This window comes from Orbicella franksi, chromosome 1 (assembly GCF_964199315.1).
Source record: "Orbicella franksi chromosome 1, jaOrbFran1.1, whole genome shotgun sequence".
Taxonomy (NCBI): Eukaryota; Metazoa; Cnidaria; class Anthozoa; order Scleractinia; family Merulinidae; genus Orbicella; species Orbicella franksi.
In genome coordinates, this window is record NC_138145.1 from 44,404,519 (window position 1) to 44,427,054 (window position 22,536).

Genomic DNA, 22,536 nt, shown 5'->3' on the forward strand with positions numbered 1-22,536 from the left:
TTTCTGTCAGCTCAGTTCCCTGGCCTTTCAACCTCCATTCACCTTTTGATATTATCTGTTCACATTAACGACCACGACTTGTAATCGCATGCGCACTTTAACCTTCGTAAGTTTACAAACTCACAGCAGCAACCAATAAGAACCAGGGTAAGGTGAATCTAGCTTCCCAACTAAGCCCCAGTCCCTCATCTTACCGTCTCCATCGACGTCCTTATCACATGGGTCACCGATTCCGTCTTTATCATTATCACTCTGAAACTTGTTGGCGACGTAAGGGCAGTTGTCACAATCGTTACCATATAGATCACCATCGTTGTTGTATTGGGCTGGGTTGAAATGGCGGGGACAGTTGTCCTATGAAAAAATAGGGAGGAAATCAGTCAAACGGCTGTATGCAATGGAATCTAGTCACCGTCAAAGTTCTGGTCGAATCAGTGAGGTACATGCAACGCAGTTGCATTGAAGGGAAAGAGGAGTTCTCCTGTTTTAGCTTGTATTAGGTTGCTGCTACCAGTCTATCTCCCTAAATGATAACCAGGGGGTAAGACAAGCTATAAAGTACGAAAGGAAAGCTAAGTGATCCTTGTTATATTCACCGTACTCTTACCATGTCATTCTTTATGTTGTCACCATCCAAGTCGTCATCGCAAATGTCTCCCAGTCCGTCATCGTCCAGATCCTCTTGACCGGGATTGGGTATTCTCAGGCAGTTATCCTGTAAAACAGAAAAGATAATTCCTTAGTGACGTGAGACGAACGTTGCTGATACACAAAGCCTCCTTGACATGCCTTTAGAAGCCAACTGAATCAGTGTACGGACATTTGTTGGTGTTACACGTCGCGTAGTTTAATTTGATTTTGGAGCACCAACATAATCACATACTTATTGTCTAGAATGCAATTAATGTTCCCAAGTCTTCGCAGGATCGTTGCGTGAATGTCTCGTTGAAATGTTAAGTCTCGTTTTATTTAGACGTTAATTCGTTAAAATTGGATCAGCATGAGAACTTAGCTCCATGACAAGTCTCAATTTAAATTACTTTGTCTTTTCGAGCAGAAGAAAATTGGTGTTCTGTCATTCGCAACCTTTCTTCTCATACTTTACCTTGCGACATTCTTTTTCGGTACAATTCAGCTCAACGTCAGGAAAGCCATCCAAATCTAAGTCTTCGGCACAAAGATGGCCATTTCCAGAAAAACCGATACGACACTGAAAAATCAAACAGGCATAACAAGCTAATGACAAACATCTCTTGCTCCAATCAAGTTTCTTAGGTATTTTTCTATCTTAGTAAAGTACTTTTTTCAGGTTTCCTTTAATTTCAAGGTAATTTTGTATATGGCCAAAATAACTGAAAATACCGTGACTGAGATCCTGAGCAGGATGAAGACAAACGACTCAATCTTTTTCTTCTCTTTTGCTGTCGAGAAAATCGCGAAAATTAAGTTCTGCGAAAACAAATAACATTAAACTACCTCACACTTGTAATCTCTGCCGCTTTGAAGTCGAATGCATCTAGCATGTTGACTGCAAGGATTACTTCTGGAATCGCTTGGATCGCAGTAACTTAAATGATAACAGGTGTGGTAAGGATCTCCTGTAAATCCTGAAGGACAAGGTGCGCACTTGTATCCTCCCTGTAAAATAACACGTGGGGCAGGATGGTTGGTAATTCTAATGGTTTATGGACATATCTTGCATTTGGGTAAGAATTAGACATTGTTCGAAAGTGTGTCTGACTGACTGACACTGACTGGCTGGCTGGCTGGCTGGCTGGCTGGCTAGATGAATGACTGGCTGACTGACGGACAGACAAACAGACAAAACAGACGGAACAGACAGAACAGACAGACAGACAGACTAAATAACTGACTGACAGACTGACTGCCGGACTGGCTGGCTGGCAGACGGAAACACAGACAGACACAAATAAAGAGAGACACAAAGACGTATACAGGCAGGTTACTGCCTGAGCCATTTTCTAAAATACACACCATCGTGTTAATGCATTTAGATTCTGTCGCACATTTGGGAGGGTCTTCTGAGCATTCATCAATATCTGTGCAGATCTGAAAAAAGAAAACAGCGCCGCATGAGCACAACTTGAATAACATACGAAACACAATTTCTCGTTAAAAACAAGTTCGCCTTACCTGTTTGTTTTTACTTGCAAAGTACAACCCAATCCCATGAATCTCTTTGCCCGAGTAGCCATCTGGGCAAGGTGGACACCAATATCCGGGACTTCGATTGTGACACAGAACACCAACATCTTTGGCACAAGGATCAGTTTCATTACACTTAAACGAAAGATAAACAAATACCATGTCGTTTTTTCTTTGGTCCGCTACAAGGTAACGTTTAAACTAGAAAATAGCGTGAGGGCCACCAGATATAGTGTGAAAAGTTCTCCATCAAATCAGTATTTAAAGCATGTGCCAAAAGGGACACTATCGAGTCAAATGCCTCGCTTACTTCCAGGAGAAAACGTATTACGCACAAAGTCTGACGTACACAAGCAGACACTATTGTTAGCTTATTTCGAAGTGAAGCTAGTTCCTGAACTAGCCTCATCCTATATCGTAACGCGGCCAATGTGTTTAATTAACGTGCGAATTTCTTCGTTACCTCGTCAACGTCGATACAGTTAATACCATCTCCCAGCATTCCAAGCGGACATTCTCCGCATTCAAATCCTTTTTCTGTGGCTGGATCATTAAAACAAGGCACTCCAGGAAAACACGGCTTGAAGCGACAGAAATCTTGAACTTTAAGAAAGAATATAATAGGCGAGATGTTAAGAAAATGAATTACTGTATGGTCGACAGTGCTAATTTTAATTTTTAAGTTAGTGATTGAGAGTATGGTTGGTTGTATGCTGGTGCCAGTTATTTTCCCGCGACCTCGCGGGATTGGGAAGACTCTCTAGAATAGACTATACTGGGACGCTGTGCCCGAAAAGTCAGGTTGGGTCAGGAAAGTATATGAAAGGGTACTAAGGGAATTCAAGAACAGAAGTATAGAAAAAGGTAAAGAAAACTACTATCCTTCAGGCATCTAAAGCGCCATTTCAAGTAAGACTGCAAGATTAAGAAAAAAACGTAATCTACACGGCAAAAAGCATTGAAAAGCATGAAATTCATAGATAAAGAGGAAAAAGAAACGTCCCCTTAATATGAAAGAGAGACAGGGATTGAATTTAAGTTTGATTTTGTTACTTTACAATAAACATATATTGCACTTCTTTCGTTATGTACGTTCATTTAATACCTCGACACATCTGGCAATTTTCCACAAGTCTTCTCAAATACTTGATCTCAGCAACCTTGGTTAAAAAAAAAGGGAACATCAGTCAATGCAGAGATAAGTTATTAACTTTTTTCTTGATGGCAAAAAAGCTGCTACCCTTCATCATACTTTGAAATTGAATCAATTTGTGCTTTCTCTACAGCCGTACGGTTTTAGGCCTATTGTTTCAGAGCTGGGAACATCGATCATTGAGTCATTCGTCTCTTATTGCATGGAGGGAGAAGGAGCGGATATTAAACGAATGAAAGTGGTTCGATGCATTGAAGGCAACACTTGGGGAACATCACCTGTATCATCATCATCATCATCATCATCATTATTGGTTGCATTGGACGCATAAGGTCTTACCTGCATAGACAAGTCGTATCGAATATCCCGTATCAGGCCAACCAGGGTCTCTATATCTTCTTGTCTAAGTAGGGTAGACTCAACTGGAGGCCGGGGAGCTTTTTTGCCTACTTGTAAGAGGAAAAACAACGGCAATGTAAATAAGAACGCTTTCTCCTATTTTTGACCACGCAAATTAGGTCTGGCAGGGGGAAACTCAGTTGTCATTAAAATTTACAGTGATAACTTAACCATCCTATGTCTCAAATCTCAGCAAATGTTTCAGGTTTCGGATCTGTGTTTGCAGTTAAAATTTTGGCCAGTTCTCAGTTATCAGTTCAACCCCATGAGACTCTCTTCTCTTTGAGTTCGCAATCAGTCATGGACATGAAACAAAGCCGTATTTTAGAACACCGGAAGGAGTGGCCGGACAGTTTGCAATTACTCGTCAAAACTAATTATCTACATCAGGAATTATTAACAAATACACAAGTTGAAAAGTTCGTGGATCATACTTAGATTACCCGCCAAGGAACACTCTTCATCCGCGAGAATTTCATCTATGGGTCTTTTGAAGACTAGTGACAGACTCTCTATGGCTCCCTGAAAAAGACATCAAAAACACTGAAATTATCACTGAAGGGAATAAAGACCCACATCACTGTGAGTAAATGAGTTGGTTTTCACTCAAAACTGCTCAAAACGTAGTAATCATCATCATCATCATTGTTAACAACAACAAAAACATCGTCATCGTCATTATCGTTTATAGTAACTTTGATAGGGCAAAGAGACCTTTAGAAAAGCCACCTTTAACATGTTTTTAATTGCTAGATATGTTTGCGTGAAGTGTTCAATTCGGTATTAATTTATAAACATCTCTTTCTTAAAGTTGGGAACGAGCGTCGAACCAGTGAGAGATACTGGTATAAAATTCCAAGTTAATTACGAGATATAAAAAATTGGTTCGTCAGTTAAACATTTGGCTGTATGCTGGTGCCAGTTATTTTCCCGCGACCTCGCGGGATTGGGAAGACTCTCTAGAATAGACTATACTGGGACGCTGTGCCCAAAAAGTCAGGTTGGGTCAGGAAAGTATATGAAAGGGTACTAAGGGAATTCAAGAACAGAAGTATAGAAAAAGGTAAAGAAAACTACTATCCTTCAGGCATCTAAAGCGCCATTTCAAAATATCTCAAACAAAAGCACTTAACGCCAATACATAGAAGTATTTTGATATAGTGGCTCACAAACTCACTCAGATCAAACCCGGACAACTAGAGTTTAGAAAACTATCAGAGAAGAGATTTGAAATGCACTTTGTCCCCTGGATTCGTACCCTTCTAAGGAAGAAGTAAAACCTTATTTTCCCCGTTAAAGATTAAATCTGTTAATAATGTAAGTAAATTACCATCCACGGTGTATTAACTTTCTTTCCATACGCTCTCTGTCCTATTCTGAAATCCAGCAGCGACAGCAAAGTGCCTCTGTATGAGAAGATCGACGAAATTGGCGATAAGGAATCAACTCGACCAAAAAATTTGCAATCCACGAACAAGGACAAGGCGGAAATCTTCTTTCCTTTTTCGAACACATCCGTAATGCGAATAACCACGGAGTGAAAGCTCTTAGTGTCACCCAGAGGCGCAACGTCTTTGAACACAATGGTCTCCATAGTGTCATTAGTTGATCTGTATCTCAGAATCAGCCTTGTCTTGTCACCTGTACCTTTGCTTGACAAATCAAGAAGAAACAGCTTCCTTTGAGTATGTGCAATAGAAAACAATGTCCCGGGTCGCGATGACATGATGCGTATTCTCGATTTGATTACGAATTCTTCGTTTGATTCAATGTTCAGTATAACTCTCTGAAGAAGACCCTCTTCTGCTTGAATGAGCTTCACTGACCGACCAAAGAGGTAAGCTTTCGATCTGCTCGGCGTCAAAATACGTCTTACGAAGAAGTTTAGGGGAGATTCGGTGATTGGGGACAGCAAGTCTATTTCTGAGGAGAAGGAAAAACAGAACTCAACCTTGCAATGTAACAAATGCCACAAGACTAAGACAAGCCCTCCCTCCCTCCCTTCCCCCACGATACTCGGAGAACTATTAGACTGCACCAGGGCGATGGTCTTACCACAGTTGATAGAGTGGCATGCTTGGAAGCCCGGAAAACTTCAAGGGAGTAAACAAAGATACGAAGATTTATGTTGGAAGGTCCACGACCGTCAATAATCTTTTGTTTTGTCTCGAAAGAATAACGCCAACGAAACTTTTCAATTAGCTAGTTTCGCAGAAAGAAATAAACACCTATTTTGTTTGTACATAGTCAACGCCGCTCTGGTAACATTGCCCTTACCTAAAGCTGTTGCCGTCGTACCACATAACACTACAAGGACAATCGATAGTAACTTTTGCATCCCCATTTTCCGCTGCAAAAAGAAACGTAATTGTCACCAACGAGTTAAAACTGAAAGAGAATTGTTTAAGGACAAAATACATTTTGCAGAATAGTAACGGGTGAAAACCCCGCATTGATGTCATTTCCACCACGTGAAAACAGCAGGTCATCTCCAAGAAATCCCTATCAATTTCCTTCATTCCGTTGGAACAGATCAGCCTCTCTAACTACAACAAGTGGTGAGTTGTGTGACTCCCTCGCGTTTGTGAGACCTAAGTTGGATTGTAAAGCTTCAAGTAACGCTTGTCTTTCAAAAAGGTGTCGAGGGCGTGGCCATTCAACAAAAGAGCTCCACTTTACGTATTATGCAAGTGAATTTGACAGATTTGAAAATTTGAACTTGGGGAGAAAGATATAAAGACATGACTGATCATCGTAGTTATCATGAGTTATGTACACGACTTAACCCGTTTTGAAAATGACGCCTGAAAAGAAATTCAGGCTTGAACGGAATTCGAACCCATGACCTTTGCGATAACAGTGCAGTGCTCTACCAGTCAAGCTGTCAAACCAACTGAGAGCTAGTCAGTTTTCTGACTTTTTTAGTTCCAAATATACCTTTTACGTATTATGTCGTGCTTACAACTTCTCTCCTCACAAATACTTCATGGATGAATGTTATTATAAGTTGAACGAGTTATAGAACACTTGTTGTTGAACCAAATTTATCTTACGTGCTTGTTGTACTTTACTAGCTTATTGTACTTAACTTTCAAGCCAGCATAGTGCTCAAGCAAAAAAAGAAAATTTGACTAGAAAACGGGTGACGTATGACTTGGTGCACTTATGATTTTCACCCAAGAGGTAAATCCCATTTCTCTCATGGTCCCGTAGCGAAAAATTCGTCACCAGATCCCGATGACTTTTGCCACGTTTTCAAAATGGCGGACTCCTAGCGACGTACCACAAACTGATTACTTAACACTGGTGGAATTTGTACCAACAAGCTAGCACAAACTGGTTTTACTTACAGTTATTACCCTTTTAATCTTGTTAATTTTTAATTTGAACTGTAAATAAGAAGGCCAGAAATCTATAACATCGAGCATACTTGTATGGAGTCTTACAACGACACTATAAATTTAAACATTTAAAATCAAAGCCACATGTAGTGTTCTTCGTATATGAAACAATTAAATTTTTGAAATACGCTAGCTAGCACTCGTTATCAATCGAAGCTGTGGTATGAAGTAATTTTAGTATCAAAAAATCATGCTGGCAAGCAATGTTTGAACAATTAGTTCTGATTTTGGCAGATGTGAAACTCTGGCAAGTATGGCAATTCAGCTGTACTATAAACTGTTCAATTCTATGAGCAGATGAAGTTGATTACTGGAGTTAGCTCATGACCAAGAAAGATATCAACCGAGTAACAAGCTTATTTCACGCTTATTTCATGGTTTGATGATATCATTCGCTGCGTGCACATTTATAATCATAATGTGTTTACACTGACACTAATAATCGTTGGATGTCTGACACTAGTCTTTACAAACTTTACAAATGTTTGAACAATTAGTTCTGATTTTGGCAGATGTGAAACTCTGGCAAGTATAATCTTTACAAATCTTTACTGACACTAATCTTTACAAACCTGCCGTACAGTTAAATTCAGTATTGCCCTCTAGTTCTGTTCCGTCCACTGGTATCCACCTCTTTCTTATTTCCCCGCTTATCAGGTGCAGCCTGTGTAACTCGAATTAAATATTCTGCATACCACTCGACGTACGATGCAAGACCACAGCATTTTTGTTAACAACACGATGGAATTTTTCGCTTTTTAATTAGTTTCGCCTTTTGTAAAAACTGAGATGAACTTGATTTCATTCAGGGTCAAAACAAAAAGATAATTCAAAAGATCTTTACCCTGGGGGCTAGATACCACGGATAAAGGCTTAATAAAAAAAACAACAAAAGGTCCCTGTATTACAGTATTATGTTATTTTCCCTACCATGAGTTGGCTGAGCATCAGTCTGTTACTGGCAAAATCTCGGCCACATCACACAGAACAATGATTGCCGAACATTATAAATAACACTTTTATACAAATTGACATAAATTTGAAAAACGTCGGGCCGCTGTTTTTCGAGTTCACTCTGATGCAACCTGTTTTTAAGAATTTTCTTTTCCATTGTTCTTCCTCCAATCTTCTCTACCCTTTTGGAATCTCCTTTGTTTCCTTCGAGTTTTTCACAGTTTTAAGCCGTTATTGTGATATATATTTTTTTGGTAATTCCATTATCTGTTGGCAAGAGCTAAAATTGCCTAACACTGATTGACCTAGCCCTTTTAAACAAAGAGTGTCAAAGGAAAAGAAGACCTCACGTTTTTGCATACTAGAGTTATTTTATCATTTCCAAAGGAAATAGATCAGTAACTAGCATTCCAAAATTACCAATGCCGACATGGATTTCTCGGTACGACCTTTCTAGCTACTTCAACTTTCCTTAAATTAAATTTCCTTCAGTACTAGAAAAGAACTAAGATGATTGAAGTACTCTCTTTCGTTCATAATCTCCCTAAGCCTGATTTAGCCTTGTCAGTCATCAGTTATCGATATAACCATGCATGATACGTTTGTTACCGTCGGTCAGACAACACGTGTCAATCAGCGTTAGATTATCTCTCAGAAACCGATTTGTCCCTTTGTACACGTCCGCCTTTTGCAAGGTTCTTGGAACAACAAGGTCAAACATTGAAAAAAGCGAACTTAGTTCTCATCGAAACTGACGAAAGGGTTTGACTGGAATGCATTTGAGGCTCAGCATTTCTTCACAATGTGCAAATTACTTCGTAAAGAGACTTAGTTTTCAAACTGTTTAATGTTACTCTTGATTCTAAATTGATAATAGATTCAGTATGCCAAACAGTTTACAAATTCAGTGCAAGGCAGAGTCTGGGCACGGGACAAGAACAACTGATTTAGATCATTTTGCTGTGGAAAGGTCGTTACCTAAAGACCCCGAAGAAGACATGTTTTACACTGCTGTCGGAAGCTTTTTGCCGAAAGAATGACAGCAACTTCACTTTGGATCTTAATTCACTTCATATCGACCGCAGACTTATGCATGGTAGAGTAAAACTGAAACAAATTCTTTACCGCAGAGCAACGCAAGGCAACAAAATCGCTATTAATACCAACAAAAGTGTTTATATAGAGCGAATTAATGAAGCAAAGTGACAGAATCAGTGGTGTGATTAAAAACACTGTGTAGTTTAAATTTTGACTCAAACCATAAAGCTAAACAAACACGGGAGGGCGGGTGACTCCAATGTCAGAAACAGAAAGCAATTCTGTAGATCAAAAAGCCAAAAATAGCGCTTTTGAAATGAGCGGAATTTGCAACACCCTGTAAAGGACTGTAAATGGCGCCAATCGATTAAAAAAAATAGGTCTTTTGACGATATGTGATGAAATTTCATTGCATCGGTATGATGCAATCAGAGTAAAAATGTTGAAAGTTCCTTAATGTTCCTAACAAATGCGTTTCAAAAACTGCTTTGTCATAGAGAATGGACTCCTTGTACACTTGCATTGCTCTATTATAAGCTTGTCCTACTGAAACATGAGTCAACGAATGACGTTTCGAAAATTTGGGAAGGATTATGGCGTTACATCTTTCCCTCTTAATTCTACTTGCTTCTGAATGGTGTGAAAGGAGAAACATGGAAACAAAATGAAGCTGAAATGAGACTAATTCAACTACTAATAAAAATTGAGTGGAGTAAAGCATGCATAGTAATTTTAGCACGTAAGGTAAGATTAAAAACTGTTTTGTAAACATTTTTATGGTGGATTAAAGACTCAGAAGTTAAGTATAGAACTAACTTACTTCGAAATGCTCACACTGCTTGATAATGATGAGAGAGAACTTCTTTCCCACGTCAAAGGTACAGGTGAATTAACCCGGCGTTGTGTCGTCAACAACGCAGATCATAAAACCTTTCCGACAGAGTTAAGATACACCGGCAGATTTAGGGCAAGGACAGACACAGAAGAATCTAGAGTGAATAACGGAACGGCGGACCGGAGGAAATGTGACTTAAGTTAATCCTACTCATCTAAAACAACAATTTCCGGATAACACGAATCAGGTGTCAAAACATTCTCGCTTTCAAAAACGCAGAAGGCATTGAGGCCGATATTTTTTTCTCAGTCCAAACGTTATTTTGACCGGCAACGGAATATCTAGTCTTCTTGAAATATAAGTTACTTATAGTTCATATTAGCTCCAGTTAAAACACCGATCGCTGAAGCCTGAGTATTGCCTCTGCTAAAGCCACTAATTTTGGTGTAATGTCCAAACGTTTTTCCACTGACTGCAGTTGTTATCCATCATAGACATGCACCGGCACAGGCACACGTGTACACACAGTTTTGTCAAAAAATACGGTGCTATGCACGGTAGCTGATGAACTATTCGCTACCACATACTGTGTGCTCGAGCTCATAAGTGGAAGGAATTTAGAGACTGGATTTTTTCGCTGTAAGATACCTGCACTGCAGAATGCATTTTATTGAAAACGGCTGGAAAACTCAAAACTAAAGCTCTAAAAAAATAACATGATGTGTCTAAGTCGCTCAGTCAATCGTATGATTCGCAGTTTAATTCATAGACCAAGTGGTTGCTCCAAAACATCACAGTCGTTACTCGACGAGAATTAAGACCTTAAACCTTTAAGTCCATTCAATCTTTGTAAGAATGCAACAGGCTTGTGTAAAATGCCAATTCCGCCCATTTTTTTTTTTTTTCAATTGTTGGCACAGGGTCTTAAACCTGCACGCCTTAAAGATTTGATTTTCGAATTAATAACTCATTAATATTTTGAAAATAAACAATGTATACCGACTTGTATAAATTATATTGGAACAAGAGCACATACTCCGTAAATATTTTAAGCGTGTCATTCTTCAAACTAACCGAAAATCTCACACTGAAATTAATATTCTGTCTAATTCACACCGTTCGTTCGACAGCGCTGAAGTAAGGCAATACTAAATATCATGGCAGTGTAACGGGGACCAAGCATTAACGTCGAACTGACCGTCTCTCAGTACTGTCATATCGCAAGTTGTTACATCACTGTTACGTTTCAGTCGCCGGTAGTGACTTTTAATGATGCGACAATTTACTATATGAACACTTTTTTCATAAACAACTCAGTATACAGAACTTCAACTCAACCCAAGACCAGAACTGATATTCGGAAACGATCCAGTTCTTATAACATCAGGGTCTTGGAGTTGAGACGCGGTTTCAAGAGGCCAAAACTGGCCGCAAAGCAAATTTTAATCGACTTCACTGGAACATCTTCAGCTTCATTCCTGACACAAGAAACCCTCCATTCGGGGACTTACCTTTCAAGATTTCCTTTCAGAAACTTACATTGGTCCTCGTACGTTTTTTCCAATGATTATTCCAGAGAAAACTCTTATATTCCAGGTACAACCACCATTCAAACGGGAAAATATCTCGGAATACTCGGTCGTGACTCAGGCCAAGACCGATTTGGCACGTTATCTCATTTTCATTAAGTTAGAGATAAGACTGAACCAAATCACGTGACACAAGTCTGTCGTCACTCGTCTCGATAGGTTTCCATTAATAACCGCTAGTGTATCGAAATCGCACGAATCAAGTGATGACCTGGTGGCAGCAAAAAGGATTTACTTCTTCATTCAGATGCCAAAGATCAAAAAAAAAAAAATTAAAAAGCAAACGAAATAACAACTTTTAGACCAAATTCGTGATTTAGTAAAGATGCCAGCGTATAAAGATTACACAGAAGACAGATCTTTATCTTAATGGCTTGTTCCTGTTCGCATTGAATACTTCCAACTTGCATTTTTGCCTGTGGTGTTTTCTTTCTATGTTGAAACAACACTCCAGAGGTCAGCATATGGTAATCTCTGATTTAGAGCTCCTGACAAAATAAAGCATTAGATAAGAATACCCTGTCAAAGAGCCGTGGTGTAGTTACTCGAACTTAGAGGATTGCCTCGATGGATAATAATCCGCGTACGTTGGAAAGCAGGAGAGGAATGTTGATCAGATGAGATAAAGCTTTCATGTGGAATCGTCACGGAAAACTCCTCCCCGAGGAGATGATAATCCTACGATAAAAAGACCCATTGATTCAAACTATGCCTGGAAGAGTCGTTTTATGGGCGTATTATTTGTGTCTATGATTCACACTGACGTGGAAGAAAACCTCATGAAAAACAAAACCATTACACTAAAGCATGCAGTTTTAATACTGTTTGAAGAGCAACTGAGATCAGGAGGAGTAACTTAAGCTGTAATTAATTTGGTTGTTTGGGAAACGCAGGAAACGATTCATAGGTATCAGGAAACTATTAATTTTGTGATGTGGACCTTATGTAGTTATATGCTTCACTTTGGTATACCGACGTACTACAGAGTGGATCCATGTCGCCCCGTGGACAACGAACACAAACGAAGATAACGTAACGTCTGCACTTTAGTCAGCAACTACAAAGAAGCCTTTAAACCAAAAAGTTTTATCTCCCCAGCCACTCTACGAGCACCATAATTGTTGTTGGTATTTCTCTCCATCAAAGCAACACATCTAAGTCTTTCAACTCGTTACCTTGGCCCCCATGATATTAATTAACGGTTGTCATTGAAATAATTAATTCATGCATTTCTGTTGCTATGGTCCCTCCGTCAACGAAACCCTATGCCCCCACTCCCCCACTCCTGACTTTGCTCTGTCGAAAGGCTAATACTCGAAACGTCAGCCTCACGAACTCGCTATGGCGGTAAATTTCAAGAAGTGTTTTTATACGCAGCCCAACAGTTTCTATGGAAACTAACGCCTTTGTTCAGTCAAAGGGAAGCTTTACTCGGGTACCAACATTGCTTCATGGAACTATAATGTCATTAAATATGATTAAGTTGAAAGGTTATGTAGCTCGTGAGCATGAACTGTCGTGTTAATGAACTGTTGAATGCTTATACAATCGTAACATTTGCTCGACCAATTAAATCAGAACATGACAAGGTTACTGTGTTGAATTAGTGAGGGTGACATCAATAAATGAGGGTAACATTTCACTGTAGTTGCCAAGCTGTGGCGTTTTCCATTTTCCCAAACAACTAGTGCATATTTGAAATATGATGAGTAAAAAGATGGCAATCAAAATTCACAAAATTCAAAAGTAGACCTGACTGGCTGCAAATTGCAATCTATCAAGAGCAGAGATTAGTGAAAGTGATATTGCTGATAACAATGCACAAGTTATTTGAAAATCGAATTGTGGGTTCTGAATGTTTACATTGCAATCTAGTCGTTTTCATATAATATGTCGAATTATTCTCGCACTTTGATGGTTCTTACTTATGATAATCAATTGGAGGATAGACGCATATATGACCTCACAATGTTATTTCTTTCTTATATGAAACAAATAGATTCCACGTTGCCTTGCGTCTGTTCAGTAATAGATCACAGAAACGTCAAAAAGTGCAAGGAACATCGGTGAGTCCTCTTGTGTTCCACGTTTTTGTTCCTAAACTCACTTCTTACCACACTTTGACGTAATCTGTGATGAATGACTAAACATACACAGGGCAAAATGGAATCTACTTGTTAAACCCTTTCAAATAAAATCAAGAGTGTAGTTGTCAAAATCAATATCTCCATTCAAATCAGCGAAAGGTACTATGGAGTTCTTCAACTTGCTTCCCTTTGTTTTCAAGGAAAAGAAAATCACTTTATATTCTATTTTCAATTTTGACTTTCGTTCTTCAGTGCAATTGCAGGTGTGTGTTGTTTACCCGTCTCTGCGACTTAACGACAAACATTCTGCTGTTGTTGTCTATTTCGTCTTTAAATATGCAAAGCAGCCTCTTAAGTGTCCAGCATGAAGAAGGACAAGTGTCGAGTTTTTGCCACAGTTCATATTTACAGTGCCAAGAATGCACAGTGTCTCAAATATGTTCGATACGGTACGTGGCGTGTGTCCAGTTCTTACAAAGCAAAGCTCTCTTGTGCTGCTAAGAAACCTGATAATCGGGCTTAGTTTAACGAATCAACTGACATAAGACAGTGAAAAAGAATCCAGCCTCGGGTTAGTCGCAGCCAAGATGCGAGACAACTCATGTCTTGGTACCGTAAAAGCACGATGAGCATAATTATTCAGGGCAGAATTCTTGTCCCGCCTCTTTTCTCATTACTGTCTCAAACTGTCTTGTCAAAGCAGAGTTGTTACGGTCGGAATTTGTGTAAATTCCTGGTTAATAACAGGCTAATGACACGGTTGTACGATAAGCTGCAGTAGAGATGAAGATTGATTTTTGGTGGAATAAAGCAATTAGTTTTATTCGCAAACGTGCTTAACTCTCTGTTAATTAACTACCTTTTAATTTTGGTTCAATCTCTTTAGAACAGGAACATGTTAAGGTAGACAATGGAATCCACTTTTCATATTTCGCTGAAAGACGAATGCAAAAATAGCTCATAGTTGTCTCCATCTAAGGTCTTTTCTGAGGTCGCGCTTAAGGTCACATGATGATGATGGCCGAAACAATGTGTCACAAATAACATACTGTCACATCATCATTAATTTTTTTAAACTCATGCCCAAGGGCACATGGAATCGTGCCACTACATTACTATCAAGTAGCGCTTAATGTAGTGCTTCACTTCCTGTGGTTAATACACGTTCTTTCTGATCTGCAGCCCAACGTTAAGCCGCCATGAGAGATTTTTTTTCATGAAAACGCAGACATTCTCGAAACTTCAAGATAATCAGACATGGTATGGTTACTCCTACATGATTTGGAATAGCTGACATTTCCTGGATTCCTTGCAGCTCTGGTTAGTCTGTTTAGCTATGTCTAGTCTCAAATCTCATTGTAGGTTTACTACAGTTCCAAAATTGATAAACAAGGCACTTCAATCCCACATCCTATTCAAGGCTGTAATCACAACGTTTTGTTTACTCAGTTCATTAAGCAGGTAGACATCGAGTTTGTACGAATTTCGTTTGGGTTTAAAACTTATCTTTAATTTACGATTATGTAAAATATATACATAACATTTTAAGCGCGCGGCGCGGTAGGTCTCATTTGTACATATATCACGCTATCACGCAAAAGTCGTTCCCTTCCCTCCTTTATGTTCCTCAAAACCAACATTAGCACGGTGCAAAAAAGAATACACTAACTCTTAACTGGTGTGAAAGTAAAAATTGCCTGAATATCTGGTATAAGAAAACAAATTATATTTGCAAGTCAAATCCTTCCTTTGTAAAAGCGCACCTACATAACAATGAAGGATGAATATTTACATACATACATACATACATACTTTATTGTTACCTCCCCAATGGGGCTTTTCAGGAACAATTACTTAAATTACTAAATTTGTTTGTAATAGAAAGATGCTGCAAGGTGTAGAGACAGAGAAAAATGGATTTTCGGCTGTGTTTACACATGCACTCAAACGTAAAGCAAGTAAACAAAGACTTACCAAGTTAGTAGTGTACAGTCGACTTGAGCGATAGGATAAATTCTTCTCGGTAATGACAGATCCTCTTGAGACGTTTTGCAAGAGGAGACCAGCTGCAAGAAAAACACGCCAAATTCTGAAATTGCAACGTAAATGAATGAAGAGGTTTTCTTTTTACAAATGTTCAGCTAATAAGTCTCGGCCTCTTGTGAACATGGCAAGACAAGTTATCACATCTGAAACGTCCCGGAAACAGATCATTCAACAATTGCACGCTATCATCTTTATTCTTTGTTGTCTGGGTTATATCGCGTTATGTCACGATCGATGGTTCTAGAAAATAACAACTTCTGAAATAAGCTGCAAGATATGGGAATTACTTTATAGTCATGGTGGTTCAAAGCTCAGACAATCTTACAGTTAAGTGCTGAAAATTGAAAAATAAACTACAAAAGTTGAGCCTTCGTATGGACTGAATAAATACGACTAACCTAGTTAGAAAAAAATGAGTTATGTAATTATGGTATTTGAGGCATGATGCGAGTAGTCGAAAGCCATAGGCACACCTGAAAATGTCAGAGTCTACTGAACTTGTTGTAGTTTTAATGTTAAAACATTTATTAGTAGCAAGGTCATATGGTTTAATTTGATTTGATTGTCTTCGATGGTCGATTTTCGAGGTTGATGGTCGATTTTCAGCATGCAGCATTAAGGCTTATACCAAACAAACAACTGAGGAGCAAGCGAACAAACAAATCAATAAACAAACAAACTGTGCGTCGCAAGTTATATTGAAATAGTTTTGACGATTTCCTCCAGATTCCGAGCAACTTACTCAGTTTCCAATTTCCGTTAAAAAGACAATATGACCTTGTAATGAACGGATGATACTGTCTCGAGATTCTAAATCCGGCTTTGTGACATTGTCAAAGTTTATACACATATAATGTGTGACCTTCCTTGTTAAGAAAATGAGACTTCAAGTGCTCCAAGTTATAAAAAACTTAAAATACGGGGCCACTTGTTCAAATATAAAAATAACAGACCAAATCAAAACGTGCTGGCGGAAGTTTCACATTGTTCCAATGATATAATGAGTTCTTCCTTTTTTCCTGCGAGACTCCGCCGAACTGAAGTAATCGCCTTACACATACCTATTTTTGGACTGAATTACCAAGAGGCAACACACGCCCAACTTTTCAACTCGTCTGTCAGTCTGCTGCTCTCTCTCACTTCACGAGGAAGCAGCCATCCTTTTTAAACAACACAATGAAAGCTTCACTATTAACGCGAACACAACAAGCCAGTTGAATTCCAAGGTATGGTCACAATCACAGACATGGGTACACAGACGATACCCCTCTGTCGTTAAAAGATGCCGACCCCACGAGAAATAACTGAATACATTTCTGACACGCAAATAAAACATCTGATGTCGTCATGATTCGATTAATCTTCAAAACGTTGCGCGATGAAAAAGATCCTTTGTATGTGAAGGACTCAGTCCTAAAATAGCAGTTTCCACTGATAACGAGAATAAATATAAGTCCCCGAGATAGGAAACAACAACAAATTTAAATTCACTGCAAATTAGTCAGTCTTTATATAGATAACTTTATTGTTGATAGTATCTTTCATAACATAAAAAAGAAACTATTTTTGCTGTTTTGTAACATAAAAATTCTCCTTCACAGAGGATTTTCCATACGAGGAGCCGGATGCAGAGGTTGAATGCCACAACGCAAGAATCATGCAGCCAATAGTTTAAGTCAAAATAGAACAACTCCTTTTTGTCATTCCTATATGCTAGAAATCCCAAAAGAGTAAACAACTTCACTACCAAGACGTAGCCGATATAATTATTATGGTTATGCGGTCAGATCAATGGTTCTTGTTTTACATATATTCTATACAGGTGGCCAAGTGAATTACGTCGCGACGCTGCAAAAGTCGCAAAACGATAAGTCGCAAAACAATAAAGAATCCGTACACTTGAGTGAAAAGGATTTGCGAAGAAGATTTGAATTACATAGCTGTATTAATGCATTGCATTTAGGAATAGTCCAAGAGTATATCAATTTACATGTCAACAAAAGTACAACTAAAGGTGTACCCCAACGAGAGCAGAACAGTCTGAGAGGAGAACAGCCTGAAAACAAACTATGAAAGCCGTGTGAGTTATTCTTACAAGACAGTTAAGGTTTCTTCTACTCATTTTGAATGGAGGGCCGCTCTAGACAGGACTATGAAAATTGAATGAGAAGGAATAGGATTTTCACCTTAAGATGACTATATGACCCTGGTCGTGAGTGAGGACAGTCTGTTAAACTACAGCCTCGTTAGAGATGATGCTACATCGCAAAACAAAAGTGACCTTTGTCCAGAACACCTCTTTTAAGTATGAAAACCATTTAATGCCTCAATGGGATCACTCTAGAGAGGTCAGCAAATTACATGCTCAGTCGTGGTTACCACGTTTTTAATCATTCACTGCTATCGATCTTCTTTCAGGCTTTATAGTGACTGAAACACGGATTATTTAGTTTTCAATTTCGACACACTAGGTTGTAGTACTATAATTTAGGAGCTGTAAGATGGCGCATATTGGGATACTTTCCCTAAGTATTTCAAACTTGTCTTTCATAGGGCATCTCAATCATGAAAAATCCTTGTTACTTTTGTATAATTATTATTTGTTAACTAATTTTTCTTCGCAACCTTTTATTTTGAGTTGTGAAAGAACCTTTTGTTCATAGCGTGACATCGTTTCTTTAAGTGGCTTAATGAAAGCAGATAAGATGGGGAGTTCTACCTGTGAGGCAAATAACCATAGTCTCAACCCCTAAATATCATGTCGGCGTGTGCTTAACTTGATTTAATTAAAATTATTGTTTTCGTCAATTCCTATTATGTCTTAAAAACGTGATCGACTTAAAGATGAGGAATGTGAAGCTAGAGTGACGTCAAATGGTCACGTGAATATAAACAGATTATGGCCACAACTATACTACGCATGCGCCTCACAAACGAAGCAGATGGATCCAGATGAAACGTAGAGTTAAAAGTTTAGAACTGAACTTCGTGTGAAGATTGATGAAGCAATGAATGATCATTTTTACACTGAAAAGAAAGATATGCGAAGATTGAGGGAGGCGCGGCGGCCTCATGGTTAGTACGCTCGTCTACGGATCGAGCGGTCCGGGTTCGAGCCCTAGCCGGGGACATTGTGTTGTGTTCTTGGGCAAGATACTTAACTCTCAAAGTGCTTCTCTCCACCAAGGTGTACAAATGGGTACCGGCGCAAGAAATACTGGCGGTAACCCTGCGATGGACTAGCATCCCGTCCAGGGGGGAGTAGAAATACTCCTTATCACTTCATGCTACAGAAACAGGGATAAGCTCCGACCTGATGGGCTACTTGGCTGGTATGCAGACTTTACCTACGTGACGATTGAGATACGACGAATCGAGCATAACTTTCTTATAGTGCAAACAGGTTGTAATTCTTATACCGCTTATTGTTTGAAGTAATTATTTACTTATCCACTGCACCGCCTGGAAATGCAAAGAGAATTAGAATATATTGGTATAATTTGGTTATAAACAGGTAGCATAATTTTTCTTTTTATCAAACAGGTAGTATAATTTTCACTGTTCGTCTGGTGGGAGGAACCACAAAAAATATCAAGATTTTCCTCTAAATTCTATTTCAACAGCTTCATCATTCAGCCCAAAAATCAAATCCAGTCCCACCTCTTCTTTTCTATGTAACGATCTTGAAGCGCAAACTAGCGACCGATTTTATTTTTGTAGGCAATTTTTTTTAAAAGCACATCCGGAAAATCAAGCTGAGTCAACAAGATTAAGTTTAGAATCTAATTTGCTAAAAAGTTTGGTTTGGCGATCTGTCAGTGACACCCATGCCTAGAAGCATACTAACTCTCAATACTGTTTGTTAGATGATGATTACAAACGTTTCTTTTAAAAGTAACTTGTGAGAATTTGAAGGTACATCAAAACAATTTGTTTAATTTGACGATTTCCCTTAATTAGTCTTCACTGAGGTGGCTTCAAGGTATTGATATCTCAAGGAAAAATAATCAGCTCATCAAACAGTGATAAGATTAACCAGTAACAAATATATGGAAGACGAACTAGTTTAATCAGAAAACTCTTTTAAAGAAATCTTTGTACCTGATTAATTTCACTCGTTTTATGAAAATAATATGTTGAATAATTCCGGTGGAAGAGACACTAGTAGTTTGTTCATTAGCAGGAAACAAATCCCAGTTCTTTTACTGTTTAAACACAGGAAAATACTTGTTTGGTCAATAGCTGTTTAAAATTAAAGCCGTTGTTGACAATCCCAAAGTTTCTGTGATTCTCACCTATGATCGGGAAGCTGAACGAAAACTTTTGTAACTCTATCAAAAATCGTTGGTATTGGATTTATGTGCCTTGACCACAAAATACAATTTTTCCAGTCCAGACAAACCACAGAAAATGTTAAAAATACACCAGAGGATTAACTAAAAAACACTATACCAGACGTGCGGCGACCTCTGTCGGCGGGAAAAGAAAAATAATGCGCCTCATAATGCACATCATGGTTTCCTTCGCAGACTTTTAATCACCTTGACCTCGTGCAGCATGAAAGTCGCTACCGCAAATATTGTTTATTACTACTTCCCTAAAACTGCTACTGAGTTTGTACAGAGTTTGCACAGAGCATCAGTACCAAGTAGTAATACATAAACATACTGCCTTTTTAGGAATGAGGTTCAAAATTTAGGACAACCACCTTCAGTTTCTACAACATAATTGTCTAGACTACCTTATGAAAGTACCCTAGCTCCATAGCTCTCATTCCACGCAGGGGTGCACGTGTTTCATCCATATTCCCACACATTCAAGGAACTAAGTCAACTGGTCTGAAGGTTCAGTCATACAGAGAGCAAATCAATAGCCACTAACCTGCAAATTTCTCTGTAAGAACAACAGCTGATAGATGCACATGGAAACGTTTTAGTCTCTACAAAGATACAAATAAATATTTTGGTACTCAGGCTGAAAGAGCTGATCGTTTTGCAATCCCTATTTGCCAGAACTAAACTGAGCGAGTCTCAGCAAGAAACAGAATAATGCTAAACGAGTATTGTAAGGATTAACCTATGGGCTTTTAAAAAAATTCGACTCAATTTTAGCTCAATTCTGATATCTTGTAGAAGTTATGAAACATTTGCTGTGCAAAACCAGACCAAGAGTATGTCAGTCATAGTCACACAGATATTGAAATCAAAAGAATCTGGAAGTACTTAAAACAACAAACGAAACCGCACGTGGAAAAACATAAAAACGTGTGTAAACAGGATGAAGCAAATCAGAACGCCCACTGAAGATTTAACCTTTCCCATTTTAGAATCCGGTTCACGTTAATCAGATTATGTATTTTCATATGCAAATAGCGACCATTTTTGCACGATTTTTTTGCTTTTTTGTTCTTAATTTCTGGGAAAAAAGACACGCAAGCAACTAAAATATAATGTCAAAAATAAACAGCTCAATAATCTGCTTACAAACTCATATGCACCATATCCAAAGGAAACACACGAACTTAATCAGAATGAATAACAATTTAACATGAGCACGAATTTAAGTATAAAAATATCTGATAACTCGCATATGCTTTAAGACAATATTTTAAGTAATTAAGAAGGGCTAACTCCGATATGATCCCTTTATTTATGTAAGGAATTTAACAGTTAAAGTTAAAGTTAAGTCTTTAAGGGTGGCCAGTATCATGTTAACCACTCAGCTACCTAGAAACAACTAACAAAAGAAATTGAAACATGCAGTAAAGATCTCTGGAGTGATGGACTTACCACTGAAGAACTTTATCTTAGAATGTTTCAGAGTCTATTTATAATAAGAAAAAAAAGCCTGCCTCACTCGCCGTGTGTTGAAAAGGCCGACGTGCCTCTCTTGTCCCTTAACTTTCGAGTGGTTTTACCTGAACGAGCTGTCGTTACTGTCTTCAAAACAGTAAGGCTTTTCTCGTACGTTCTCTGACCGCAATCTATACTTTACTACCGGTAGCTTTTGAGCTCTTCACCACTTTGAAATAGTTTCATTTCCGATTTTTGACGTGACAGCATTGGCGGTGATGACCTCACCTACTTTGGTTGAAAGTTACCTCACGAACTCAACATACTGATGTAACAACGAGCAATAAAGGAACTATGAGTACTTTTGTTTATGTTGTGGCCAGTAAAAGGCATTCAAAGCATAGCGGAGCATTTCTGGTAATTAGTACGTACATTTATCGTAAGGGTTCGTACTTCAAAGAGTTTTATCATGAGTCCAATACTCGTGAAATTGTATATCGTTTTCCTAACTTGTGACAAATTCCAACAGAGGTTATAGGAGGTCTCTGTGGTTGCAAGCATTTGCATCCTTGTAGGGTCTACCCCCAACAAAGATGGCGTTGGAAATAATGACACTCAGTTTTCCCTTCCTAAAGAGAAGCTTAGTAAGGAAAAAACCTCATCAAATGCCAGACTAATTCTTCGAAAGGCGGTATTCAATAAATCTGCCTGACTTACGAGACCTAGGATGAATGTGGCTTATATGAGCTTTCCTAATTACGTGCGCATCATTCTTATGACATTATTTTAATTAATAAAGTTTTATTATTGGTTTTTTGCACGCTTCATGTCACTTTGTTTGTGCGACTTCACATGGTGATTTGACTTCAAATTATATACAACCCAGCAGGGCTGCTGAGGCTTTTGATATCGGTATTTATCTCACGCATAACTTGGCTCAGAAGAACAGAACAAAACTTTCACCTTCATATCGACTTACAGTCAGTCAAATATAAACAACTTTCATTTGAGACAATGTTTAACGAACCGTTGTTTACTTCGGCTCCCTTAGGTCAAAAGAAATCTTGCTAGTTGCA

The 22,536-nt window shown here is 38.5% G+C and overlaps 1 protein-coding gene across 9 annotated transcripts in view; it reads right to left on the reverse strand.

Moving 5' to 3' along the window:
* The window catches only part of LOC145463751 (cartilage oligomeric matrix protein-like), a 47,555-nt gene that overhangs the window by 6,049 nt on the left and 18,970 nt on the right, over nucleotides 1-22,536 (reverse strand). For 5 of the 9 annotated variants that reach the window (XM_081447550.1, XM_081447569.1, XM_081447557.1 and 2 more), the window contains 13 exons: nucleotides 15,597-15,688; nucleotides 5,996-6,068; nucleotides 5,049-5,641; nucleotides 4,153-4,240; nucleotides 3,659-3,768; nucleotides 3,272-3,326; nucleotides 2,630-2,769; nucleotides 2,155-2,301; nucleotides 1,996-2,070; nucleotides 1,477-1,638; nucleotides 1,106-1,210; nucleotides 608-715; nucleotides 195-354 (listed from right to left, as the gene is read on the reverse strand). In XM_081447550.1, coding sequence (XP_081303676.1) covers nucleotides 195-354; nucleotides 608-715; nucleotides 1,106-1,210; nucleotides 1,477-1,638; nucleotides 1,996-2,070; nucleotides 2,155-2,301; nucleotides 2,630-2,769; nucleotides 3,272-3,326; nucleotides 3,659-3,768; nucleotides 4,153-4,240; nucleotides 5,049-5,641; nucleotides 5,996-6,062 — 1,810 coding nt within the window. In that variant the 5' untranslated portion in view covers nucleotides 6,063-6,068; nucleotides 15,597-15,688. Of the gene's footprint in view, nucleotides 1-194; nucleotides 355-607; nucleotides 716-1,105; nucleotides 1,211-1,476; nucleotides 1,639-1,995; nucleotides 2,071-2,154; nucleotides 2,302-2,629; nucleotides 2,770-3,271; nucleotides 3,327-3,658; nucleotides 3,769-4,152; nucleotides 4,241-5,048; nucleotides 5,642-5,995; nucleotides 6,069-15,596; nucleotides 15,689-20,549; nucleotides 20,608-22,536 lie in introns of all 9 variants that reach the window. The other 4 variants (XM_081447563.1, XM_081447596.1, XM_081447590.1 and 1 more) reach the window with 4 other exon arrangements.